We start from the raw sequence: 24,649 nt of genomic DNA on the forward strand, positions 1-24,649 counted from the left end.
TTTACTGCCAGTTGAACCAAATACCTTTTTTCCCCTTATGATGTGAACTCTTAGGATTTACTCTCAATGACATTCATATATAACATAAAGCACTGTTAATTATATTTATCATGTTGTCCACTATATCCCTAGTATTTATTTATCTTATAACTGGAAGTTTGTACTTTGTGACCACTTTTATCCAATCATCCCTCACCACAACCCTAGCTCTCTGATCTCTTTTTCTATGAGTCTGCTTTGAGATTATGAGTTTGTTATGAGAGTTTGTTAGTTTCTGTTGCACAACACATTGCTGTTCAGTCACTAAGTCGTGTCTGACCCTTTGAGATCCCATGGACTGCAGCACGCCAGGTTCCCCTGTCCTTCACTATCTCCAAGAGTTTGTTCAAACTCATGTCCATTGAGTAGGTGTTGCTATCCAATGATCTCATCTTCTGTCGCCCCTTCTCCTTTGCCTTCAGTCTAACCCAGCATCAGGGTCTTCCGTTGTGTTGCCTGTTTGCATCAGGTATCCAAAGTACTGGAGCTTCAGCTTCAGCTTCAGCATCAGTCCTTCCAATGAACATTTAGGGTTGATATCCTTTAGGACTGACGTGTTTGATCTCCTTGCTGTCCAAGGGACTCTCAAGTCTTCTCAGCACCTAAGCATCAGTTCTTTGGCACTCAACTGTCTTCATGCTGTACTTAGTCGCTCAGTCATGTCTGATTCTTTGAGACCCCATGGACTACAGCCTGCCAGACTCCTCTGTCCATAGTGACTCTCCAGGCAAGAATACTGGAGTGGGTTGCCATGCCTTCCTACAGGGGCTCTTCCTAACCCAGGGATCGAACCCAGGTCTCCCGCATTGCAGGCAGATTGTTTACTGTCTGAGCCACCAGGGAAGCCCCAATTTTCTTTCTGGTCCAACTCTAACATCCGTACATGACTAGTGGGAAAACCATAGCTTTGACTAGATGGATTGTGTCAGAAAAGTGATATCTCTGCTTTTTAATACACTGTTTAGGTTTGTCATAGCTTTTCTTCCATGGAGCAAGCATCTTTTAATTTCATGGCTGGAGTCACTGTCTGTAGTGATTTTGGAGCCCAAGAAAATAAAATTTGTTACTGATTCCACTTCCCCCCATCTATTTCGCATGAAATGACAGGACTAGATGTCATGATCTTTATTTTTTGAATGCTGAGTTTTAAGCCAGCTTTTTCACTCTCCTCTTTCACTTTCATCAAGAGGCTCTTTAGTTCTTCTTCACTTCCTGCCATTAGGGTGGTATCATCTGCAATATCCGAGGTTTTTGATATTTCTCCCAGCAATCTTGCTTCCATCTTGTGATTCATCTAGCCCAGCATTTCACATGATGTAGTCTTCATGTAAGTAAAATAATCAGAGTGACAATATACAGCCTTGACATACTCCCTTCCCAGTTTGGAACCAGTTCATTGCTCCATGTCTGGTTCTAACTGTTGCTTCTTGACCTGCATACAGGTTTCTTAGGAGACAGTTAAGGTGGTTTGGTATTCCCATCTCTTTAAGAATTTTCCAGTTTCTTGTGATCCACACAGGCAAAGGCTTTTAGCACAGTCAATGATGCAGAATTTTTTCTGAAATTCTCTTGCTTTTTCTATGATACAACAGATGTTGGCAATTTGATCTCTGGTTCCTCTGTATTTTCTAAATTCAGCTTGTACATATGGAAGCTCTTGGTTCATGTATTATTGAAGCCTAGTTTGAAGGTTTTTGAGCATTACCTCGCTAGCATGTGAAATGAGTGCAACTGTGCGACAGTTTAAACATTCTTTGCGATTGGAATGAAAACTGATGTTTTCCAGTCCTATGGCCACTGCTGAATTTTCCAAATGTGCTGGCATATTGAGTGCAGCACTTTAACAGCATCATCTTTTAGGATTTGAAATAGCTCAGCTGGAATTCCACCACCTCCACTAGCTTTGTTCATAGTGATGTTTCCTAAGGCCCACTTGACTTCACATTACAGGATATCTGGCTCTAGGTGAGTGATCACAACATCGTGGTTATCCAGGTCATTAAGACCTTTTTTTGTACAGTTCTTCTGTGTATTATTGAAACCTCTTAATATCCTCTGCTTCCGTTAGATCCATACCATTTGTCCTTTACTGTGCCCATCTTTGCATGTAATGTTCCCTTGGTGGCTCTAGTTTTCTTGAAGATATCTCTAGTCTTTCCTGTTCTATTGTTTTCTTCTATTTCTTTGCATTGTTCACTTAAGAAGCCTTTCTTACCTTTCCTTGGTATTCTTTGGAACTCAGTATTTCTATACATTTCAAAATGATCACAAACAGTAAGCTTAGTTATCATATGTCAAAATCCAAAGACATTATATAGTTACAACTATATACTCACAATGGCATATTTCATACCTGTGACTCTTTTACATTGCAACTTGAATTGTGTAACTCAGACTCCTTCACCTATTTCTGTCCTACCCCCAACATTTTCCCTCTGGCAATCATATATTTCTTCTCTGTATCTGTATCTCTGTTAGTGTTTTATTATGTTTCTTTTTTTGATTCTACATATAAGTGAAATCATACAGTATCTATGTCTTTCTCTGACTTTTTTTCACTTAGCAAGACATCCTCTAGATCCATCAATGTTGCTGCAAGTGACAAGATTTCCTTCTTTTTTATGGCTGAGTAATACTCGTGTGTGTGTGTGTGTGTATATACATATCACATCTTCTTTATCCATTTATCTATTGATGCACATTTAGGTTGTTTCCATATCTTGGCTATTGTAAATAATGCTTCAATGAACATAGGGGTGCATGTGCCTTTTCTAATTAGTGTTTCTGTTTTCTTCAGATAAATACCCAAGAGCAGAACTGCTGGTAATACGGTAGTTCTATTTTTAATTTTTGGAGGAATCTCCATATTGTTTTCCATAGTGGCCACACCAATTTACACTCCCATCAACAGTATAGCAGGGTTCCTTTTTCTCTACATCCTCACCAACATTTGTTAACTTCTTGCCTTTTGGACAACAGCCATTCTGACAAGTGTGAGATAATATCTCTCACTGTGGTTTTGATTTGCTTTTCCTTGACAAATAGTGATATTGTGTATCTTTTTTCATGTGCCTGTTGGCCATCTGTCTGTCTTCTTTGGAAAGATGGCTATTCAGCTCTTGTGTCCACTTTATAGTTGTTTTTTTTTTAATATAAATTTATTTATTTTAATTGGAGGCTAATTACTTTACAATATTGTATTGGTTTTGCCATACATCAACATGAATCCACCACAGGTGTACACATGTTCCCCATCCTGAACACCCCTCCCACCTCCCTCCCCATACCATCCCTCTGGGTCATCCCAGTGCACCAGCCCCAAGCATCCTGTATCATGCATTGAGCCTGGTCTGGCGATTCATCTCACATATGATATTATATATGTTTCAATGCCATTCTCCCAAATCATCCCACCCTCGCCCTCTCTCACACAGTCCAAAAGACTGTTCTATACATCTGTGTCTCTTTTGCTATCTCACATTCAGGGTTATCGTTACCATCTTTCTAAATTCCATACATATGCGTTAGTATACTGTATTGATGTTTTTCTTTCTGGCTTACTTCACTCTGTATAATAGGCTCTAGTTTCATCCACCTCATTAGAACTGATTCAAATGTATTCTTTTTAATGGCTGGGTAATACTCCATTGTGGTTTGTTTTTTAGATGTCCAAGTTTTATCAGTTCTTTGCACATTGTAGGTATTATCCCCTTATCAGATATATTGTTTGCAAATATCTTCTCCCTTTCAGTAGGCAGCCTTTTCATTTTATTGGTAATTTCCTTCACTGAGGAAGGAAATTTGTATTGGTTTGATGTACTTTTCAGTTTGATGTACTCCCATTTGTTTATTTTTACTTTGTTTCCCTTGCCAGAGACATATCCAAAAAAACTATCAATACCAACGTCAAAGAGCATACTATGTTTTCTTCTAGAAGTTTTATGGTTTCAAGTCTTATATTTAAACCTTTAATCCATTTTTAATTTATTTGTGTCCACGGTGTGAGAAAGTAGTCCAGTTTGATTCTTTTGCATGTAGCTGTCCAGATTTCCCAACACCATTTAGTGGAAAGGGAAAAAGACAGCTTTTTTCCCCACTGTATATTCTTGCCTCCTTTGTCATAGATTAATTGACCATATAAGCATGGGTTTATTTCTGGGCTCTCTATTCTGTTCTATGGGCTTCCCAGGTGGCTCAGTGGTAAAGAATCCACCTGCCAATGCAGGGGATACAAGAGACACAGGTTCAATCTCTAGGTTGAGAAGATCTCCCAGATAAGGAAACAGCAACCCACTCCAGCATTCCTGCCTGGAAAATCCCATGGACAAAGGAGCCTGGTACAGTCCATGGGGTCACAAAGAGTTGGACAAGGCTGAGCATGCATGCATTCCATTCCACAGATATATGTGTCTGTTTTTGTTTTTTTGTGTTTTTGACAGTACTGTACTGTTTTCACTATTGCAGCTTTGTAGTATAGCTTGACATGAGGGAGTGTAATACATCAAGTTTTTTTCTTCTTTCTCAAGATAGTTCTGGCCATTCTGCCATCTTTTATGTCTCCACACAAATTTTAGAATTATTTGTTCTAGTTCTGTTAAAAAAAAAATCATTATTGGTAGTTTGATAGGGATGGCATTGCCTCTCTATAATGCATAGCATAGTCTTTATTTTTAGTATAATCATTTTTAACAATATAAATTCTTCAAATCCATGAACACAGTATATCTTTCCAACTTCTTCAATATCTTCAATATCTTTCATTAGGTTCTTAAAGTTTTCAGAGTACAGGTCTTTTACCTCTTTAGTTAAATGCATTCTTAAGTATTTTATTATTTTTGATGTGATGGTTAAGTGGGATTGTTTTCTTAATTTCTTTTCCTGATAGTCTGTTGTTAGTATATAGAAAGGCAATAGGTTTCTGTATAATTTTGTATCCTGCAATTGTACTGTATTATTTCTAACAATTGATTTTTTGGTGGTATCTTTAGGATTTTCTATAGATAGTATGATGGTTATCTACAGAGAGAGACAATTTTGCTTCTTCTTTTTAAATTTGGATTCCTTGCATTTCTTTTTTGTATCTGATTACTGTAGCTAGGGGTTCCAAAACTATGTTGAATAAAAGTGGCAAGAGTGGCATCTTTGTCTTATTCCTAATTTTAGAGGGAATACTTTCAGTTTTTCACTACTTAGTATGATGTTAGATGCAGGCCTGTCATATATACCCTTTATTATGATGGGGTATGTTCCCACTTTGTTAAGAGGTTTTATCATAAATGGATTTGAATACTGTTAAAAGCTTTTTCTGTACCTATTGAGATAATCATGATTTTTATTCTTCAATTTGTTATCATGGTGTATCACATTGATTTCCAGATACTGAACCATCCTTGCATCTTTGCAATAAATCCCGCTTGATCATGTGTATAATCCTTTCAATGTATTGTTGAATTCAGTTTGTTAAATTGTGATTTCTAAATCTATGTTCATTAGCTATAATGGTCTGTAATTTTCTTCATTTGTGGTATCTTTGTCTGGTTTTTGTGTCAGGGTGACGACCTATAGAATGAGTTTGGATGTGTTCCTTTTGCTGCAATTTTTGGAAGAGTTTTCTAAATGTTTGGTAGAATTCACCTGTGAAGCCATCTGGTCCTAGACTTTTGTTTGTTCGAAGTTTTAAAACTTCAATTTTCAATGTCATTACTGGTAATTGTTCTGTTCATGTTTTCTATTTCTTCTTGGTTCAGTCTTGGGAGACTGTGCATTTCTAGGAATTTCCCTGTTTCTCTTAGTTTGTCCTTTTTATTGGCATATAGTTGTTCATAGTAGTCTATTATGAACTTTGTATTTCTGTGTTATCTGTTTAATTTTTCCTTTTTTCTTATTTTATTGATCTGAACCCTATTTTTTTCTTGATGAGTCTGGATAAAAGCGATCGGCTTTATCTTATCAAAGAACTAGCTCTTAGTTTCGTTGATCTTTTCTATTATTTCCTTATCTCTGATTCATTTATTTTTGCTCTCATTTTTATGATTTCTTTCTTTCTACTAATTTTGGGTTTTGTTTTTTCTTCTCCTGGGTCCTTTCAGTGTAATGTTTGTTTGATATTTTCCTTGTTTCCTGAGGTAAAATTCTATTACTATAAACATCCCTCTTAGAACTGCTCTTGCTGGATCCCATAGAGTTTGAATCACTGTGTTTTCATTTTCATTTGTCTTCAAGTATTCTTTTTCTCCAAGTATTTTTTTATTTCCTCTTTGGTTTCTTCAGTAATCCATTGTTGTTTAGTAGCATATTGTTTAGCCTTCAAGTGTTTGTGTTTTTTGCATTTTTTTCCCTTATAGTTGATTTCTAGCCTCATAACATTGTGGTCAGAAGAAACGCTTGACATGAATTCAATTTTTCTTAAATTTACTGAGGCTTGTTTTATGCCCAGCATGTGATCTGTCCTGGAGAATGTGCTAAGTGCACTTGGGAAAAATGTGTATTCTGATGCTTTTGGACAGAATGTTCTATATATGTCAATTAAGCCCAATTAGGTGTAATGTGTTGTTTAAGACCACTGTTTCCTCACTGATTTTCTGTCTGGATGATCTGTCCATTGAGGTAAGTGTGGTGTTAAACTCTCCTACTATTACTGTGTTGCTATCAATTTCTTACTTTATGTCTATTAATATTTGCCTTATATATTTAGGTGCTCCTATGCTGGGTGCATATACATTTACAATTGTATCTTCTCAGATTAATTCCTTTATCATTAATGTCTTTGTCTCTTACAGTTTTTGTTTTAAAGTCTATTTTCTCTAATATAAGTATTGCTATCCCAGCTTCCCTTTCATTTCTATTTGCATGGAATAACCTTTCCCATCCCTTCACTTTCTGTTTTTGTCTTTAGAGCCACACCGAGTCCCCTGTAGGCAGTATATATACAGGTTTTGTTTTGTTATCCATTCAGCCACTCTGTGTCTTTTGACTGGAGCATTTAGTCCATTTCCATTTAATTATTGATAGGTATGTATTTACTGCCATTTTGTTAATTGTTTTTCAGTTGTTTTTGTACTTCTCTTTTGGTCCTTTGCTTTCATCCCTTATGATTTGATTAGTATCTTTTGTGTTATATTTGGATTTCTTTCCCTTTGTGTATATCTAATATAGGTTTTCTGGTTTACGATTATCATAAGGTTTGTATATAACAATCTGTATATATCTACATGATTATTTTAAGTTTTTAATCTCTTAAGTAGAAATGCATTTTAATAACCCTACATTTTTATGCCCCCTCCCACAGTTACTGTTTTGACATATTTTATACCTCTTTTTGTTTTGAAATCCCTTATTGTGGTTATGGGTGATTTTACTCCTTTTGTAATCCTCCTCATAGCTTTATATGTGGTTGGTTTAGTACCTTTACTGTGTATTTGCCTTTACCAATGAGATTTCTCCTTTCATAATTTTCATATTTCTTCTTACAACCTTTTTTTCAGCTTGGAGAAGCCCCTTAAACATTTCCTTTAAAGCAAGCCTGGTGGTGATGAACACTTTTAGCTTTTGTTTATCTGTAAAACTTTCTATTTCTCTATCAAATCTGAGTGAAAGCCTTGTTGAGGATTCTCGGTTGTCGGTTTTTCCCTTTTACCACTTGAAAAATATCATGCCACTCCGTTCTGGCCTTTTATGGGAATTTCCTTGTGTGCAACATTTTGCTTTTCCCCAGCTGCTTTTAATATTCTCTCTTTATCTTTAATTTTTGCCATTTTAATTATAATGTCTTGGTGTGGTCTTCTTTGGGTGGATCCTGTGGGAACTCTCTGTGCTTGCTCGACCTGGATTCTGTTTCTTTCCCCAAGTTAAGGAAGTCTTCAGTTAATTTGCTTTCAAATATGTTCTCTGCCCCCTTTTCTCCTTTCTTCTGGGAGCCCTACCATGCAAATGTTAGTACATCTGATGGTGTTTCAGAGGTATCTTAAACAGTACTCATTTCTTTTTATTCTTTTTTCTTTTTTTCTGTTGAGCTTCAGAGATTTCCACTACTCTGTTTTACAGCTCACTGATCACTGATCATACAATTCACTGTTGATTCCTTCTAGTTTATTTATTTCAGTTATTGTATTCTTCATCTTTGCTTGGTCATTCTTTACATATTCTCTTTGTTAAGAAATCCTAATTTCTCACTCTGTTAATCCAATCATTTATTGGGTTCTTTGATCATTTTACAATCACTACCTTGAGTTCTTTATTGGGTAGGTCGCTTATGTCCACTTCACTTAGCTCTTCTTATGGGCTTTTCTCTTGTTCTTTCATTTGCAACATGTTCCTCTGTCTCATTTTGCCTAATTTCCTTTTTAATTTCTATGTATTTGGTAAGTTGGTTACATTTCCTGACCTTGCAGAAGTGGCCTTTTCTAGGAAACGTCCTATGAATCCTAGCAGTGCACTTCCCTCTGGTCTCCAGAGCCATATGCTGTACGGACAATACCTACATAGGCTGTGTGGGTCCTTCTGTTGTGGACAATCTGGTAGGCATGGCTGGCCCCCAGTCTGGTTGGTTCCCAGACCTTACCTTGTGCAGAGGCTGTCAGCCACTGGTGGGCAGAGCCAGGTCATAAGGCAGCTGGCTGCAGAGACCCAGGGGGTCCTGGGATCTCTGGCTGAAGGGCCTTGGAGGGTCCCAGAGCTGGTGTTGGCCTACTGCTGGGCAGGGCAAGCATCCAGTGGGTCCTGGGACTGCTGTTTGTCCACTGGCTGGTGAGACCTACTGGTTTGTGGAGCTGGGCCCTGGGATCTCTGGCTGAAGGCTTATGGAGGTTCCAGAGTTGATGTGTCAGCCTGCTGGTGGGTGAGGCTGGGGTCCAGGGGGTCCTGGGGTGGCGCTTACTCACCGGTAGGTGATCCTGGCCCTGGGGATAATGCTGGCTCACTGGTGGGCAGATCCAGGTTCCAGGATCTCTGGCTGCAGGGCCTAAGTGGGGGTTCCCAGGGCTAGTGCACACACACTGGTGTGCAGGGCCATGTCCTGAGACCCCTGTAGGTTCAGGAGTTCTTAAAGCAACCAGCCTGCAGTGAGTGGGGCTGATTCCCTGTTTGGCTAGTTGTTTGGCTTGAGATGTCTCAGCATTGGTGCAGATAGGCTCGTGGGTAGGACCACGTCCTGACATTAATAGTTTAAAGGGAAGATTCCTAAATCGTCCTTATGGGCTCCACTGGTACAGAATGGTAGAATGAGCTCCCAAAAATGCCTACCACCAATGTCTATGTCCCTAGGGTGAGCTGCAGTGGCTTTCCACCTTTCCATGAGACTCTCCAAGATCAGCAGGTGGATCTGATCTGGGCTCCTTTCAAATTACTGCTTCTGCCCTCATTTCCTGAGCATGTGGATTTTACACATGCTGTTTAAGAGTAGAGTCTCTATTTCTCACAGTCTTTCAGCACTGTTGAAATTAAGCCCTGCTGGCCTTCAAAGCCAAATATTCTGGGGGCTCTTCTTCCCAATGGAGGACTCCAGGGCTGGGGAGCCCCATGGGAAGCTTGAGCCCCTAGCTGCTTTGAGAGAATCGCTGCAATTGTAATTATCTTTCCACTTGTGGGCCACCCACTCCAAGGTATGGATCTTGATTATACTGTGTGTCTGCCCCTCTGTCTTGCTGTGGTTCCTTCTCTATATCTTCAGTAGTATAAGATCCTTTCTGCTAGTCTTCTGATCTTCCTCATCAATAGCTGCTCCGTAAATAGTTGTAATTTTGGTGTGTCCATGGAAGGAGGTGAGCTCAGGGTTTCCTACTTCACCATCTTGGCCATCAACCTGACCCTATTTATTTTCAAATGGGCATTGGTATATATTTTGCTGATGGTGTTTTACATAGGTGCATGTATATAAGTATTTCCTAGTGGAAGTATGAAACAAACCAACTGAATAATAAAGACTCATTAACTATTTAAACAAACTTCATCCCCATAGGATGCATATTTAGAAGTATAATCCTCAAAAAGGTATTAAAAACAACACTTACAGGAGAAACAAACAGGAAATTATTCAATGACAGTGAGTCCTTTTTTCTCATTCACAACACTATCATAGATAAAACTTCTGTCTTTGCACTCATATGGTTTGATGGATAAAAAGTAAGCATTCTTTAATGCAAAATAAGACCACAATGAGATATCATTACATATCCACAAGGATGAATAACATTAAAAAGACAGACCGTAACAAGTGTTGGCAAGTATGCAGAAACACTGGAAGTACTAGTGGGAATATAAATGGTACAACCACTTTGGAAAAAAGTTTGATGATTCATTATAAAATTAAACATCATTCACCATATGACCCAGCAATTCCACCCCTAGGTATTTACCAAAAAAAAATAAAAACACATGTCTGTGCAAAGACTTGTACATCATGGATGTTCATAATAGTTTTGTTGGTGATAGCTGAAAACTGGAAGTATCTCAAATATCCAGCAACAGGTGAATGGATAAACAAATTGTGTTATATGCATACAATACTACTCAGAAAAAAAGGAAACTACTGATTTATACAATATGGATCAATATCAAAAACCTTACACTGAGCAAAACAAGGAAGATACAAAAGAGTATATAATGTATGATTCCATTTATAAGAAATTCTAGAAAAGATAAAACTAATTTATGGTGACAAAAATAGAGAAGCGGTTGCCTCAGGGAAGGACCTGACTGCATAGGAACATGAGGACTCCTTTAGGGTCATGAGATGTTTTGTATCTGTAAAAGTATGTAAATATGTATATGTATATATCTATGTATATATATATGTATAATATGTATATATATATGTATAAATTCACTGAACTGAGAATTAAGTATTCATACAGATAAAGAGACTTTCAAATGACTAACTGAGCTACCCAAAAATTAAATTTACCTTGTGGGAAGGTAGAAGTTAATCTACAGGTTAAGTCACCATTTGGCATGTTGAGTGGATTTACACATTAAATGGGTAGTTGAAGTAGATGATCTTTAATCTCCTTCCCAATCATGAGATACTCTGACCACCATTTATAGAGAATATCACTTTCCATCCTAAAATGGCCCATTTATATATATTTTTTAATCTGGGAAGTTTTACTATCTTGGCATATAATAACAGTCAGAAAAATACACTGCAGGTCAGGGTCCTCTATATCCATGGTTCTTTAAAGTAATAAAGAAGATATGAATCAAATACTATATCCCGAGAAAGATCTTACCAGCTGTGCAGCCAAGACACTTGAGAACTCACTATTCATGGCATATGGGAGTGCTGTTTGTGCTCTTGAACCATATGTAGTCTGGAACCTCTTCTTTATCTCATTCAGAAAATTAAAGGCTCGCGAACGCTCAAAATCCTGAGGAGATGAATAGAGTTAACACTAAACAAAAATGATATGGATGATTAAAAACAACCGTAAGAACAGCTAATATTTACTGAGCAATGATTCTATGAGGAGGAACTGACCTAATTTTACAGATAAAGAAACAAAGGCTCTGAAAAGAAACTAACTTGCCAAAAGTGAAACTAGTAAATGAAAGAGCTGAGTCGAATCCAAATGTTAGATTACTGCCAACTAAGATAACAATACCTAGGTTAGCATCTTAAGAGCAGGAATTGGGTTTTACTCCATCCATATCTTTCACAGGATCTATTAGAAAATCCAGCACGAGAAGATGCTTGAGAAATCCATAGTAATAGTACAGTCTTTCACACACAAAGATAACACTATTGACATAAACTTTTAATTAACTTTTTTCAGTAGTGGTGGTATATTTGAAAAGATCAAGGAATGTACTCTTGTCTAGTTCCAGTCAAAAAGTGTATGTATGTGTATAACCTATACACAAAAGTATAATTATAGCTTAAGAAATGTAAGACTCAACTCTGACCATCCCAAATTTAGTGCTATTTCTCACCTACTCCCAGCACTTTCACATCAGTCATTTCAAATATAACTGGATTTTTAAAATAATTTTAGAAAATACAGTGAAACCAGGGAATATAAGTCATTGTGATAATCACTGTGGTTGACACACATCTCCATTTCACCTAAGATTAATAGTCTAAGCCAAGAGTTCTTAAAGTTGGGTCAATGGTCCAAATTCAAGGGGCCAATGTACTTGGATTAAAAAAAAAAACTCATTATTTTCACCAAACTTTAACTCAAATTTCAACTGTGAATGTAGTAACAAAATAGAGTAGTATTAAACAGTACCTGGGACTCTGTCACCAAGAGAAGTCTTTTTTACATGTACCATCAGTTACAGACATCTCTCAAAATATCATTAATATTTAACACCACATCAAAACTATTTTATTAAACCCATGACTATATCTTGTTATTAGTGAATTCATAAAGAAGCATATATTACTAAATCAATATTTAAACTATTTTGAATACTGTGAAAGTCACTCAGTTGTGTCTGACTCTTTGAGACCCCATGGACTGTAGCCTGCCAGACTCCTCTGTCCATGAAATTCTCCAGGCCAAAATACTGGAGTGGGTAGCTGTTCCTGTCTCCAGGGGATCTTCTCAACTCAGGAATCAAACCCAGGTCTCCTGCATTGCAGGCAGATTCTTTATCAACTGAGCCACCAGGGAAGCTCTGAATACTGGATTTCAACATAACTGGTATTACTAGGTTGGTGCAAAAGTAATTTCGATTTTGCATTGTTGAACTTTGCCATTTGATATTGAAATATTTTTAAATACATGTGGTTATGTTACATATCATTTTAATGAGCATTTCTTGTTTTATGATTTTTGCTAATTATTACTTGCTAACTATATGTATTTTAGACTATGGAAATTATATTAGGCAAAAAGCAAATCTGAGTGATTTTCTTATTTGAGTTCAATATACATCACAGCTGCAGAGAAAACTCACAACATCAACAATGTGTTTGGCCCTTGAACTGCTAACAAATTGTATGGTGCAGTGGTGGTTCAAGAAATTTTCCAAAGAAATCAAGTATTGACAATAAGAACCACAGTGGCTGGCCATCAGAAGTTGACAATAACTAACTGAGAGCATCATCAAAGCTGATCCTCTTACAACTACATGAGAAGTTACCCAAGAACTCAATGTTTATCATTCTATGATCATTTGGCAATTGAGGAAAATTGGTAAGGTGAAAAAGTTTGATAAGTGGTTGCCTACTGTTGTTGTTGTTGAGTCACTCAGTTGTGTCCAACAATTTGCAACCCCATGGACTGCAGCATGCCAGGCTTCCATGTCCTTCACCATCTACCAGAGCTTGCTCAAAATCATGTCCATTGAGTCAGTGATGCCATACAACCATCTTGTCCTCTATCATCCCCTTCTCTGCCTGCTTTCAGTACTTTCCAGCATCAGGGTCTTTTCTAATGAGTCAGCTCTTTGAATTAGGTGGCCAAAGTATTGGAGCTTCATCATCAGTCCTTCCAATGAATAGTCAGGGATGATTTCCTTTAGGATTGACTGGTTTGATCTCCTTGCAGTCTAAATGACTGTCAAGAGTCTTCTCCAACACCACAGTTCAAAAGCATCAATTCTTCAATGCTTGGCCCTCTTTATGGTCCAACTCTCACATCCATACATGACTACTGGAAAAACCATAGCTTTGACTATATGGACCTTTGCTGGCAAAGTAATGTCTCTGCTTTTTAATGCTTAGGTTGGTCATATTTTCTCTTCCAAGGAGCAAGTGCCTTTTAATTTTATGGCTGCAGTCACCATCTGCAGCAATTTTGGAGCCCAAGAAAATAAAGTCTGTCACTCTTTCCATTGTTTCCCCATCTATTTGCCATGATATAATGGGAACAGATGCCATGATCTTTGTTTTTTGAATGTTGAGTTTTAAGTAAGCTTTTTCACTCTCTTCTTTCACCTTCATCAAGAGGTTCTTTAGTTCTTCTTTGCTTTCTGCCATAAGGGTGGTATCATCTGCATATCTGAGGTTATTGATATTTATCCCAGCAATCTTGATTCCAGCTTGTTCTTCATCCAGTCCAGCATTTTGCATGATGTACACTGCATGTAATAAACAGGGTGACAATATACAGCCTTGACATACTCCTTTCCCAATTTGAAACCAGTCTATTGTTCCATGTCCTGCTCTAAGTGTTTCTTCTTGACCTGCATACAGGTTTTGCAGGAGGCAATTAAGGTGGTTTGGTAGTCCCATCTCTTTAAGAATTTTCCACAGTTTGTTGTGATTCACAAGAGTCAAAGGCTTTAGTGTAGTCCATGAAGCAGAAGTTGATGTTTTTTTTTTTAATTCTCTTGCTTTTTCTATGATCCAACAGATGTTGGCAATTTGATCTCTCTCTGGTTCCTCTGCCTTTTTTAACTCCAACTTGAACATCTGGAAGTTAATAGTTCATGTACTATAGAAGTCTGGCTTGGAGAATTTTGAGCATTACTTTGCTAGCATGTGAAATTAGTGCAATTGGGCAGTAGTCTGAACATTCTTTGGCACTGCCCTTCTTTGGCACTGAAATGAAAACTGATCTTTTCCAGTCCTGTGGCCACTGCTGAATTTTTTAAATTTGCTGGCATATTGAATGCAGCATTTTAACAGCATCATCTTTCAGGATTTGAAATAGCTCAGCTGGAATTCCATCACCTACACTATCTTTGTTCATAGTGATGTTTCCTAAGGCCCACTTGACTTTGCCCTCTAAGATGTGGGGCTCTAGGTGACTCATCACACCATTGCGGTTATCTGTGTCACGAAGATCTTTTTGTACAGTTCTTCTGTGTACTCTTGCCACCTCTTCTTAGTATCTTCTGCTTCTGTTAGGTGCATACTGTTACTGTCCTTATTGTGCTCATCTTTGCATGAAATGTTCCCTTTTCTTAAAGAAATCTCCAGTCTTTCCCATTGTATTGCTTCCTTCTATTTCTTTGCATTGTTCACTTAGAAGTCTTTCTTATCTCTCATTGCTATTCTTTGGAACTCTCCATTCAGATGGGTATATCTTTCCTTTTCTCCTTTGCCTTTCACCTCTCTTCTTTTCTCAGTTATTTGTAAGGCCTCCTCAGACAACATTTTGCCTTCTGAGCTGACCACAAATCAAAAAAAGATCATCATTTTGAACTGTTATCTTCTCTTACTCTACACAACAACAACAAACCACTTCTTGGTTGGATTGTGATGTGCTACAAAAACTGGATTTTCCACAACAGCCAGCTCAGTGGTTGAACTGAGATGAAGCTCCAAAGCACTTCCCAATGCCAAACTTGCACCAAGAGAAAAAAAAAGGTATTAGTCACTGTTTGGTTGTCTACTGCCCATCTGATCCACTACAGTTTTCTGAATCTTGGCGAAACCATTAACATCTGAGAAGTGTGCTCAGCAAATTAAGGAGATGCACCAAAAATTGCAATGCCTGCAGCCGGCATCAGTCAACAAAAAGGGCCCAGTTCTTCTCTGCAACAATGCCCGGCCACTTGTCACATAACCAATGCTTCAAAAGTTGAATGAATTGGGCTATGAAGTTTTGCCTCATCTGCCATATTCACTTGACCTCTTGCAAACTGACTACCACTTCTTCAAGCATCTCAACAACTTTTTGCAAGGAAAATGCTTCCACGACCAGCAGCACACAGAAAAAGCTTTCCAAGAGTTCATCAAATCCTGAAGCACGGATTTTTTTGCTACAGGAATAATCAAGCTTATTTCTCATTGGCAAAAATGTGTTGATTATAATGGTTCTTATTTTGATTAATAAAGATGTGTTTGAGCCTAGTTATAATGATTTAAAATTCAGGGTCCAAAACCGCTATTACTTTTGCAGCAACCTAATAAAATCATGCATTTAAAAAATTCTGGGAGTGATCCATGAGCAGCAAAGAGGTCTGTGATACAATAAACATTAAGAACCATGATCTATGGCAATCATGCCCATTCCAATTTAAAAATAAGTACATAACCTAGTCCTAGCCAGTAAGGCATGAAAAGTCCGCTTTGAAAGTGGGAGAAGGGAAAGGTGTACCTCTGGGGAGTTTCCTCATTCCTGCAGGAAGAGACCTGAGAAGACATAGCCCCTCTTTTTTGGACACAAATAAATAAGCACGTAGCTCTTTGAAACCATAAGGGAAATGTGTCCAAGAAGAAGTCGACACTAGGATTGCAGAGAGGAGAGAGGACCTGGATGGCACTGTTAAGGTACTGAGCATTTTGCATCAAACTACAAATACTCAAAAAACAACCTACCAATGTAAACTATGGGTTTACAAAGTTGATTATAATGTGTTGTGATTCTGTTTTCCCAAAGTCCACATACATTAGAAAATTCACTAACTACTGATTAAAGGAGTGAAATAATCTATTTACTATTTCAGATAAATTTTGAGAGGGTCTGATACTGAAGAATCATAATAATGAACACCAATTCTCACTATATAATAAATTAAGTGTAGAAGTTATAATAAAAGGTTCAGCTAAAACTCTACAAAACCAAACTGATTTGCAAATACCCAGATATCAACTTTTTCTGTGATTTGCTACTCTACATGACAAATGCAAAGCATAAAAAACAATTCTGAGCTATAGAAAGTTATATTTGCGTCAACTTTACCCACCACAGATACAGATAATTAAGAACTAACTCTACTAATTTTACACATAGTTAAAGAGCAACATGTCCTCAAATTACTTACATCATCAGTGATACAAAGATATACAATCCTGTCTTGGCAGATGTAATGAAACAGATAACTGTAGAATAAAAGATATAAAACTTACTGTGGTTATGAGCAATATCTCTTTCACTTCTATCTTCTATCTACGTATAAGAAATTTTAGAACTGCCAACATGACCATATTATTTACAAATACTGTCTATTTTCCTTCTCCCCTATATACCTATTTCTCTCAAGTCAAACTTGATAGAAATAAATAAGAAATTAAAACAGGGTCTCTATTCTATCTAAATAGTGCAACATGATGCACATTATCCATAATAATAATATCTAAGAAAGCATACTTGGACTGTTTTTGCTCTGCTGCATGGCATTCCGGACCATAGTTCCCTGACCAGGGATTGAACCCAGGCCCCAGCAGGGAAAGCACTGAATCCTAACCACTGGACTGCTAGAGAAGTCTCAGATTCTTAAGGTTTGAACAAGAGATGACATCTGAAGGACACATAATTAAGATAAACACCCAAATGGGCCACACAGAGCAAACATTTTTTTCTACCAGATACTCAACAATAACATATATTTGGCATCGACTCGGAGCCAGTTACTGGGTTAGGTGCTGAGGATACAAATAAGCAAAATCATCAGTCCCTGCCTTCAGAGAATGAAAATGCAGGCAATTGTGGAACAGCATACTAAGGAGGATGATAAAGAGTTAGAGGGGAGGGGAAGAGTTAAAGGCAGTACATGGTGCTATGGGGATATAGAAGAGACACCTATATCTATATAGAGGAGTTTGGCAAAGGGTAACTGGAGGACATCCCAGAGCACATGTCTGAGCTGAACCTGAAGACTAAGTAACAGATGGCAAGAAGAAGAACAAGTGAAGAGAGTTCTGGAATGAGAGACCAACAAGCTTAAGGGCTTTGGGATAAAACAGCACATAATGGGTTTGAAAGTAAAATTAATTAACATGGCTAAAGTATAGAATGTACGGAACAAAAATAAATGGCTTCCACAAAGGAGGTTGTAAGCAAGCAAATACTTTCAAATTTTGTATAAGGTTTTCAAGTCTCACTATATCTATACAATCCTAAGAACAATGATCAAGTATCAAACGGTCTTAGCAAGGGGACAGAGTGATCAGAACTGCCACAGAAAAGGATGTTTTGGCTAGAGTATGAGAACTAATAAAAAGGAGGAGCAGGCAAGAGACTACTGAAGTACTGAAGTAGAACACTGAAGGAAACAAACTAAACTACTATGGGCAATGAAGAAGGAACAGAGAAAAGAACTTGAGGACTGGCTACTGGGGTTGAGGCAGAGGGATAACTCGATTTTGCTTCCCAGATTTCTACTCTGGGCAAGTAGATAGACAAGAGTAGCTGCTGAATTGTATCATTAATGTTCACATAGAGGTTTTATGTGAATTATAGGGAGGTATTGGAACTCAAATGTCTTCCTCCACCACTCTGAAACTGTTCACATCAACTCCACCAATCACTTTCACACTCCATATCCAGTGGCTCTTTCTGACACATTTGATACTGTGACCACTTCCTTCCTCTAGAAACTGCTCTCTCTTCACTAGATTTTTTGACACCAGGCTTGCCTGGTTTATATGGTAATCTCTTTCCCTCTCTGTTGATGGCTTTCCAGCATCCTCAGTCCCCTGCTTTTCTCACAAAGACTCCTTGGAGGGTGGCACCCACTTTCATGTTTTGCTGCCGATACCTGTTTTCAGCTAATACAATTACACTGATTTCCAAATCTAAATCTGACCTATCTCCTGAGCTCAAGGCCTGAATATGCTACTGTTGGTTAGACATATCTAACTAGATATACCATAGACAAACACAGCAGGTGCAAAAATGGAAGTCATCATTTCCCCCACAAAATTTGTTTCTGCTAAACCACACTTTTTGCCTTTTCATACTTTTCATGGGGTTCTCAAGGACTTTGGAAGTTCTTTGGAAGGATGGATGCTGAAGCTGAAACTCCAATACTCTGGCCACCTGATGCAAAGAACTGACTCATTGGCAAAGACCCTGATGCTGGGAAAGATTGAAGGCAGGAGGAGAAGGGGACGATATAGGATGAGATGGTTGGATGGCATCACCAACTCAATGGACATGAGTTTGAGAAGGCCCCAGGAGTTGGTGATAAAACACAGAAGCCTGGTGTGCTACAGTACATTGGGTTGCAAAGAATCAGACACGACTGAGTGACTGAACGGACAGAACTGAAATCACATTTAGAATTGATGCTTTCGAACTGTGGTGCTGGAAAAAACTCTTGAGAGTTCCTTGGACAGCAAGGAGATCAAACCAGTCATTCTTAAAGGAAATCAATCGTAAATACTCATTGAAAGTACTGATGCTAAAGATGAAGCTCCAATACTTTGGCCACCTGATGCAAACAGCTGACTCATTGGAAAAGACTCTGATGCTAGGAAAGATTGAAGGCAGAAGGAGAAGAGGTCGACAGAGGGTGAGATGGTTAGATGACATCACTGATTCAATGGATGTGAACTTGGGCAAACTCCAGGAGATGATGAGGGACAGGGAACCTGGCATGCTGCAGTCCACTGGGTCACAAAGAGTCGGACGCAACTTGGTGACTGGACAACAACAACAAAATCACACTTGGGAGTACCTTGGTGCAAAGACCATAGGAGGTAATGAGGTATGGTTATTGCCATCAGAGAGCCTATAGTCACGGTACAGAGACAAAAAATGAAGATTGCAATTATAACACAGTGTCAGAAGTGCTATAATGGATAAACACAGGATACTATGCTGCTGTTAAGTCACTTTAGTTGTGTCCGACTCTGTGCGACCCCATAGACGGCAGCCAACCAGGCTCCCCACCCAAGATTCTCTAGGCAAGAACACTGGAGTGGGTTGCCATTTCCTTCTCCAATGCATGAAAATGAAAAGTGAAAGTGAAGTCACTCAGTTGTGTCTGACCCTCAGCGACTCCATGGACTGCAGTCTTCCAGGCTCCTCCATCCATGGGATTTTCCAGGCAAGAGTACTGGAGTGGGGTGCCATTGCCTTCTCCGACAGGATACTATGGAGACACATAAAAAGGAGGCACCTGGCACAGTCTTGGAGTTTTCAGGGGTTTCCAGAAGAGGAAACATAAGCTCAGGAAGACAAACTCAAATTTTGAAAAAGTAACAGCTATTGCAGAGGCTAAAAAGAGAGAACAAACCCAGAACTGATATGCACATAGCTAAGTATGGCTGAAGAACAAAACTGAGAGCTCAAATAATGAGAGATGAGGCCAGAAGAGGCAGATCTTGAAGAATTTTTCAAGTTGTGTTAAGAAACTTTATCCTGCGTACCTGCTGAAGGAAGGGACATTATTAGAATTGCCCTTTTAGAAGGATTAAAATGAAAATTAGAAAGTATTTCATTTGGGACCTGTAAAATAGGAGGGGAAGGACATTCCAAGATGCAAAATCAAGAAAAAAAAATATACCAAAGCTTAAAATAACATAGATTGGTCTGGGAATGACAAAGATATCTAGAGAGACAAAGATGTAACAGAAATACACAAAATAATGAAGGCTTAGTTTGGGTTTTAAGCAAGAAAGTATAATCTTAGGAATGTTAAATACAGATTTAAGGAGGGACCAACTAGAAGCAGAAAAACCAGTTGTGGTTTAGTCACTCAGTCATGTCCAACTCTTTTCAACACCATGGACTGTAGCCCACCAGGCTCCTCTGTCCATGGAATTCTCCAGGCAAGAATACTGGAGTGGGTTGTCATTTCCTTCTTCAGGAGACCTTCCTGATCCAGGGATCAAACCTGTGTCTCCTGTGCTGCAGGTGATCTGCATTGCAGATCGATTCCTTACTGACTGAGCCACCAGGGGAGACGAAAAACCAGTTAGGGGGAGGTCATTAGGAATGAGAAACAATGAATGCCTGGACAAACACTATGATGAATGTGGAGAGAGGAGACTGAAATACCTCTTGTAGCTGAATGGCAAAGATTTGGTGAAGAAGTCAAATGTGATTCTGAAGTTTTAAGATTAGCCAGCTGAATGACTGGTGATGCTATTAATGAAAGAAAGAAATAGCAAGAAGAAGGTCAGATTTCAGGAAGAAATGATTTTCACATAATAAAATGGAACTTTTTATTTTGGTATACAGTAATAACACTGGAAAAGACCCTGATGCTGGGAAAGATTGAAGGCGGGAGGAGAATGGGATGACAGAGGATGAGATGGTTGGATGGCATCACCAACTCGATGGACATGAGTTTGAGTAAGCTCTGGAAGTTGGTGATGGACAGGGAATCCTGGCGTGCTGCAGTCCATGGGTCACAAAGAGCGGAAATGACTGAGTGAACTGAACTGACTGAAATAAAAGATATCTTTATCTTTGATTGGGATGATGGAACATGATTATAGGAAAGAAACCAAGGTAGAAGCTTAAAAAGAAAGAAACAACTCAGTGATGGATACTTACTCCAAATGAGACCAGGTAGGACTGGGTAAGGATGCAGGTAGAAAGACACAGCAGATAAGTTAACATTGCTTTCTTGCAGTATAACCACATTTTCATTGGATTACATAGCCAACTTCCCTTAGAGTTAGATATGGCTATGTGATAAGTTCTGCCTGATAAAATGTGAGTGGAAGGTGCATACCCTGCTTCCCAGTCTTGCCTCTAAAAAGATGACACATGCTTTCCCTGAGCATTTTCCTGGGAACTAACTAGAAACATGATCGTTAAGCCCAGCAAATTTTTTAAGAAACCCTAAAGCCATACTCACGAGCAACTGGGGTCATTTAACCCCCAGGTAACTTCTCAGACCCTAAACTACAGCAGAGAGTAGTAGACTACAGAACCTGTAGTTTCCAAAGATGACAAACTCACTAATACCCATTTTGGACGTGGCCACAGAGGATAATGTACCAGGAAGAGCCTCCGGGAGAACAAAGGGAGAAAAGATGAAGAAATTCTTCCTGCAAAGCAGAACCACTCCTGGATCTGAACAGGAGTCTCTGAAATTGCTGTGTGGTAGTTATTTGAATACTGCTGGGAAGCAGTGACATCTACATGTCAATAGGCCACAGGAGTCATCCCTGGGTATGACAGAGAGGACTGTTATCACCCAGATTGTCTGGACCTGGAGCTGGACAAAGCGATCAGATAAATCTTTGGGGCCACTTCCTGCAGAGAGGAAGTGTGCTTTGGGAAGAAGAGCACATCCAAATATTTTGGAGGCCCAGAACAGTAGACTGGAAGATTGTGAGCTGTCTCCTGATACCCTATAACTTCTTCCAGAGTAATGGAGTTTTAGCTGAGCACATGGCTACATAGCTAGAAATGACAAATTCTAGTCTTCATTTCCAGCTAGGTTAGCTACATAACGATGTAGTGAACAATACTATCAGCCACTTCTGGACTGTGCCTTAAAAAATACCAGAACTGAAGAAGCTGCCTTGGCCAGAATTGGAAGGCACTAATTAAAACTGGCAGAGCCACTCCAACAGTCCCAAAGTCTTCATCTCTGGGCTATCTCATAAATTAACACTGTCTTTTAGGGTCTCTCTGTTGCAGTAACTTACACTAAATCCTAAATGATATAAGGAGTTACTTCTGGAAACCAACAAGGACCTCCTCCTGAGATAGAGTCTAAGGAAATTAGGATGAGTTAGGTATTGAAAGATTTTTAAGTATTAAGGAGGAAGGCTGAGGCAATATTTACGATTACTAAGATTTCCCACCTATGCCCCCTTCAATTCATTCTCCAACCAGCCACAACAGTGATCTTTCTAAAGCAAAACCTTACCATGTCACACCCCAGCTGGAAACATTCAATGCCTTCCCATTGCCCATTGTGTAATGTACAACCCCTTAACGTGGCCTATGAGGCCCTATAGGACTTCTCTTCTGTCAATCTCTCTGGCTTTATTTTCATGACGTTGGGCACCAGTCACAGAGAATCACCCGAAGTTCACTAAATATGCATCATGAGCTCATGTCTCCATACTTCTCCACCAGCTGTTCCTTCTACCTGGAATACCACCCCCCTACCCACTACCTTCTACTCTCTACCGTGATTATCTATGAATTTGACCATCTCCTTCATTAAACTATAACCTCCATTAAACAACGAGGACAAATACTGAGTAATTTCTTGTATCTCCAGCACCACCAAAGTGTCTGGTGACAGTTAAGTGCTCAGTAAATATTTACAGAAAGAATGAACAAATAATTGTTATTTATCATAACTATATCAAGTTTCACATATCCTAGAGCTCTATAGCAGAGTCACTTTTATATCTAACATTTCCATATTGTTCTTTAAAATATGAGTATCACTTAGGTGACAGAATAAAATAATTTTTAGTTAAATTTAAAATTAATAGAACCAGACATTTTCTAAGCTGGTAAAGATTATTGTTCTGTCAGCTTATTCAAATTATCTACTGAGAAGCTTGCTTTTCTAGTTTTCTTCTGTTCTGAGTATAATAATATAATTTTTTTTACCCGCTACCCACACAGAGCAGAACTCACTTGCCGTGTGAGTACGTTAGTTTGTTATTTTCAGAAGGTATCTTAGCCAGAATCTGCTCTGTCACCTCCAGGAAGTTGCCTCCACACCAAGCATGTTTGGCAAGGATAGTGGTTCCCCTGGCAACAACAGCAAAAAGAATGGCCATGGCTTCAATCTATCAAAAAGAAAAAAAAAGAAACATAAGATTTAGAATATTTCTTTGACATAACCTTTCAAAAGTAACTTACTATTTATCATTTACCAACATCCATCTGGAGACAATATTGACCAAGGCACTGTAAGAGTAAACAGAACAGACTTAACAAGGTCACAGTCTTGTACAAGCCTAAAACATACTGATGTGCATTCAAATATAGAGACAAATCAAATGGATACATATATATACTTTTATGTGTATGTGTGTATACAATGCAATGCATATGATACATACATACACACATAATTGCATTGATAGATAGGTTGCATTTTCAAATTATACAGCACAAACTGATATCACCCCCTGAAAAGCAATGGCCGTAGATGGCAAAGGGACAGAAAGATGTCTTCATTCTTTAATGAAGTGACCTCATCTTGAAAATTTATCCTAGGGAAATAGTTCAATAAAAGTTAGATTCTAGATTCACAAATACATGTATTATCAATAATAATAGCCCATATTTATTAAGTACTTACTATATGCCAGGCACAATTTTAAGCACTTTACATTTATTAACTCATTTAATCCTTACATCAATTAAATTAATACACTATTATGACACTTACAGTAAAATGAGGAAACTTAAGGATAGATGACTTACATAATTTATCCAGAATTACTGAACTAAAATTACAGTGGCAAAAGTTGTGATTTAAACTGAAGAAGAATGATTCTAATACCCACAATTTTATCTCTATACTGTATACTGCCTCTACTATGAAGGCATTAACCATCACAGGAACTAAGTGAAAATAACCCAAATCTTCCACAAGAGAAGAATGGTTCTATAAATTATTGTAAGATCTTTTATAAACAAAATATTTCAAAAACAATACAGCATGAGTTTAAGACTACAGTAATACCTGGGAGATACTGCAGGTTCAGTTCTAGACTACCACAATAAAGCAAATATAACAATAAAACAAGTAACATGAACTTTTTGCTTTCCCAATGTATACAGAAGATATGTTTATAATATGCTATAGACTACTAAGTGTGCAATAGCATTATATCTTAAAAAATAATATTCATGTCTTAAATAAAAGTACTTAATTGCTAAAAAATGCTAACCATCATGTGAGCCTTCAGCAAGTCATAATAGTAACATCAGAGATGACTGATCACAGATCACCATAACAAATAAAATGAAAAAGTTTGAAATATTGCAAGAATTATTAAAATGTTACACAGAGACATGAAATGTGCAAAATATCATTGGAAAAGTGATGCTGACAG

The 24,649-nt window shown here is 38.1% G+C and overlaps 1 protein-coding gene across 4 annotated transcripts in view; it reads right to left on the reverse strand.

The window, feature by feature from the left end:
* VAMP7 (vesicle associated membrane protein 7) overlaps window positions 1–24,649 on the reverse strand; it is a 90,287-nt gene that overhangs the window by 54,004 nt on the left and 11,634 nt on the right. For 3 of the 4 annotated variants that reach the window (XM_070365409.1, XM_070365408.1, XM_005900049.3), the window contains exons 2-4: window positions 23,217–23,371; window positions 16,696–16,753; window positions 11,265–11,402 (exon numbers count right to left, since the gene is read on the reverse strand). In XM_070365409.1, coding sequence (XP_070221510.1) covers window positions 11,265–11,402; window positions 16,696–16,753; window positions 23,217–23,362 — 342 coding nt within the window. In that variant the 5' untranslated portion in view covers window positions 23,363–23,371. The remainder of the gene's footprint in view (window positions 1–11,264; window positions 11,403–16,695; window positions 16,754–23,216; window positions 23,372–24,649) is intronic. The other variant, XM_005900050.3, reaches the window with a different exon arrangement.

This window comes from Bos mutus, chromosome X (genome assembly GCF_027580195.1).
Source record: "Bos mutus isolate GX-2022 chromosome X, NWIPB_WYAK_1.1, whole genome shotgun sequence".
NCBI classification, from domain to species: Eukaryota; Metazoa; Chordata; class Mammalia; order Artiodactyla; family Bovidae; genus Bos; species Bos mutus.